A 4,130-nucleotide genomic window follows, 5' to 3' on the forward strand; every position below is an offset into this window, starting at 1 on the left:
TTGTTTAATTTTTCTTTTGAGAAAAACTGAAAACGGGTCTCACAGACCCGAACACCATACAAGGGTTAAAAGAATCCACGTTGGAGAGGTTGTGATATGTAAAGGCAGTTTATTTCACAGTTTCGGAGCAGTCACAATCTGACAAGTAGAAGCATTTGGTCTGCAGATGGACCAAATGCTTCTAGAGACTTATTACATAAGCTTGCAATAATCAAGTACGCATCTAATAAAGTTACAGACTAATTAATGCTAAGTGCAACAACTTGCAACATTCAGCAGCACAATCACCTCTCTAGACTGATTATATATAACCAAACTCCGGAATTGCTTTTGTGTTTTGTCCATAGTGTTTAAACTAGAGGATTGCCAGCCACTGACAGCATTTTTTGACAAGATTCACAATAATTTCAAGACTCCTAGGATATAAAAACAGTAAATAGATCAAAAGAAAAAGAACACACAGAAAAGTTCTCCATACTGGATTTAAATTGTGTTTTTTTCCCAATGTGATAATTATCTTTTTTTTAGCAAAAGTAATAAATAATAACAAAACATACAATTTGCACATCCTAAAATGACACATCCAAATTTGAGTTCTTCAACAAGGTTTGCACAACTTTATCAACTTTATCATTTATTCATTGACCCTGCTTAAAAGCACACTTCTCCTGTCCCCTTCATATTTCCAGTTGTCCAACTTTGGACACCAGATTAGACTTACTGGTGCAATGTTGAGGTGAAGGTTATTACATTGCTGTACCTTAGTGTAGGATTTGCCCATTATTATAAGTGCTTTTATAGTTTATAGTTAGGGTTATAGTTTGAACTTTGTAGTTAAAACTATTGAAAGACCTTCAGAAATAACAACATATTCCTTTAACTAACCTGAGTGTCTCCAATCTGCAGTTTGGTTGCCCAAGACTAGCAAACAGTGTCTCTGCTGAATCCTCCAGGTTGATTGAACTCAGGTGCAGCTCTCTCAGATGGGAGGGGTTGGACATCAGAGCTGAGGTCAGAGTTTTACAGTGGTTCTCTGAGAGCCAAACATCATGAAGTCTGTGTTGACATATGTGTCAGAACATATGTTATTATGAAGAAGTAACATTATGTTTACTTCATGCACTTGTTGAAAAACAACTGGACACTTTCTCTTCACATCTGTGTTTCCACTGAAGTGTTTGTTTGACAAAAAAGTTAATTACCTCAGTCTCTGTCAGATTTTGTATTTTGATTTAATGTGCAGAAAAAAGGACAGAAAATTGGTTCCAGTCAGGCTTTCACGTAGTCATCCAGTGTAATGTGATCTAGCACCAACTCCTTAACCATAGGGGGTCAAGGTTTAATTGGATGTTTCTCACTACTTTTGATTTTTCTTTTTTATTACCTTAAAAGTTATTTAGCTTACTTTGAGTGGACTCCGTTTTTACAACATCTGTGAGGTTAAAAAGTAATTTTTTTAATGGTGAAAACCAGAAACATGTTTATTGAACTATTTCTAGACCTTGAAATGCAAATATAAACCATGAAGTTAAAAAACCTATGTGCAAATTTAGAAAGGAAACAAACAAACATTTTATATTAAAATGCAGGCAATTCTTTAAGTGTTCCTGTGTTTGTTTCTTTGTTTGTTTGTTTTTACACAAGTATTTACAAAACAGTCAGATGTCACAGTTATTCTGTACCACCCCGCAACTGATATCTCAAGTCTCTAATGAATCACTGGAACAGTGTAATAAGAAAACAAGAAGGTTTTAGTCAGAATAATTTAAGAACTAACCTACTGATGTAAAGTGATTTATAATGTTAATCACATCTGGACTCACCGAGCCTTTCTGCAGTTCTTCACAGCTGCAATTAGTCTTTGCCGTCCCTCCTGTGATGTATTGTAGTTCACCAGGTCCAACTCATCCAAAACATCTGACATGAGCAACATATATGCCAGACCCGAGCACTGAATTCCAGAGAGTTTCTTCTGTGATTTGTTCTGTGACTTCAGGAAGTCTTGGATCTCCTCATATACCGAAAGATCATTCATCTCCATCAGACAATGGAAAATGTTGATAGTTCTGTTAGGACACTTGTCATAAGTTGTAATCTCCTTCAAGTTGTTGATGACTCTCTGGATCGTTTCTGGACTGTTCACTGTCTGACCCAGCAGACCTCCTAAGAGTCTCTGGTTGGACTTCAGAGAGAGGCCATGAAGGAAGCGAACAAACAGTTCCAGGTGGCCACTCTCTATGAGGAAGAATTTATCTATGACTGTAATCAGAAAGTCTTCTAGAGATGAGATGTCCTCTCTCAGGAAGTTCTGCAGCACCTCTGTCTTCCTGTTGGTGTAACAGTGGAACATGTAGACAGCAGCCAGAAACTCCTGAATGCTCAGATGAACAAAGCAGTAAACTGGTTTCTGGAAGATCACAGACTCTCTTTTGAAGATCTCTGTACAAACTCCAGAGTACACCGAGGCCTCTGTAACATCCAGACCACACTGCTCCAAGTCTTCTCTGTAAAACAGGATGTTCTTTTTCTGCAAATGTTCAAATGCTAGCTTCCCCAGCTTCAGAAGAACCTCCCTGTCAGCATTGGTGAGCTGTTGCCAACTCATCTCTTGTCCCGTGTGGTACTTGTGCTTTTTCTTTATCTGAACCAGCAGGAAGTGTGAGTACATGTCAGTCAGGGTCTTGGGCAGCTCTGCTCTCTCCTCTGTAGTCAACATGTGCTCCAGAACTCTAGCAGTGATACAGCAGTAGACTGGGATCCCACACATAATGTAAAGGCTCCTGGATGTTTTCAGGTGGGAAAGGATTCTGCTTGATAGCTCTTTATTTCTGAATATTCTCCTGAAGTACTCCTGCTTCTGAGAGTCAGTGAAGCCTCGAACTTCTGTCATCCTGTCAACACATTTAGGAGGAATCTGACTGACTGCTGCAGGTCGGGAAGTTATCCAGATGAGAGCAGATGGAAGCAGATTCCCCTCCATTAGATTTGTCAGCAGCTCACTGATGGTTGACTTCTGTGTGACATCAGACACAAGCTTCCTGTTGTTGAAATTTAACAAAAGTCTGCTTTCATCCAGGCCATCAAAGATGAACAAAAGATTACACACAGTGAGCTTCTCTGCTGTGACGCTCTGTAATGTTGGATAGAAAACATGGATCAGCTCCAGCAGACTGTACTGCTCATCTCTGACCAAGTTCAGCTCCCTGAATGAAAGCAGAACCACCACACTGATGTGTTGGTTTTCTAAGCCCTCTGCCCAGTCCAGAGCGAACTTCTGCACCAAGAAGGTTTTTCCAATGCCAGCAACACCATATGTCAGAACCACTCTGATGGGTCTTTGTTGGTCAGGTAACACTTTAAAGATTTCCTGACAGCTGATTGGTGTTTCACAGAGGGTCTTCTTACAAGCGCTCTCCACCTGCCTCACCTCATGTTGGAAGCAAAATTCTTTATTCTGTCCCTCTATGATATAGAGGTCAGTGTAGATCCTGTGGAGGAGAGTTCCACTTCCTGTTTTATCAGGTCCTTCAGTTACACGTTCACATCTTCTCTTCAGAGTGACCTTTAGTGCATCGGAAACTTTCTGCAGACCATCATCTGTTGACAGAAAGAAAAACAAGAGGACTAGAGGCAAAACAGACAGTTTAATCTGTGGAAAACTTTCATTCTTCCACAATAAGAAGTACAGTTTAAAAAAATACATCAGCAGAAGGTCTTTATTTGTAGACAGCTGTTCTTACTGGCTGCCTGCAGACCAGGTCTGCTTCTGGATCTTTCTCCACACTGGGGACAGAAGGGGTGTCTTGATGAATCTCTCAGGACATCTTGACACAAAGCACAGTAAGACACCAGCTTTCCCTTAAAAGGGTGACTCCTGTTCTTCACTCTGTGGACACCAAATAAAATGTATTCTGACCAAAGAAAATCAGTAATGTCAGAAATACCAAATTTTAATATCAACACTGGCTTCCAAAAACATCTTTTTTATGTGTTAGGTGTATTGTTATTTTTAATTTATGTTCTTCTTTGAGCTCTAGAAGGAAAATAAGTTTGTTCTAGTTCAGTTTCAAGAAATCACTTTTAGAATAGAATAGAATTCAACTTTATTGTCATTGCACATGCACAGGTAC

The 4,130-nt window shown here is 39.4% G+C and overlaps 1 protein-coding gene across 1 annotated transcript in view; it reads right to left on the reverse strand.

The window, feature by feature from the left end:
* The window catches only part of LOC102306101 (NLR family CARD domain-containing protein 3), a 13,754-nt gene that overhangs the window by 2,632 nt on the left and 6,992 nt on the right, over positions 1 to 4,130 (reverse strand). The window contains exons 3-5 of the mRNA XM_042216605.1: positions 3,741 to 3,886; positions 1,824 to 3,597; positions 886 to 1,056 (exon numbers count right to left, since the gene is read on the reverse strand). Coding sequence (XP_042072539.1) covers positions 886 to 1,056; positions 1,824 to 3,597; positions 3,741 to 3,886 — 2,091 coding nt within the window. The remainder of the gene's footprint in view (positions 1 to 885; positions 1,057 to 1,823; positions 3,598 to 3,740; positions 3,887 to 4,130) is intronic.

This window comes from Haplochromis burtoni, unplaced genomic scaffold (assembly GCF_018398535.1).
Source record: "Haplochromis burtoni strain Fernald_Lab_line unplaced genomic scaffold, NCSU_Asbu1 Contig_1136, whole genome shotgun sequence".
Lineage (NCBI taxonomy): Eukaryota > Metazoa > Chordata > Actinopteri > Cichliformes > Cichlidae > Haplochromis > Haplochromis burtoni.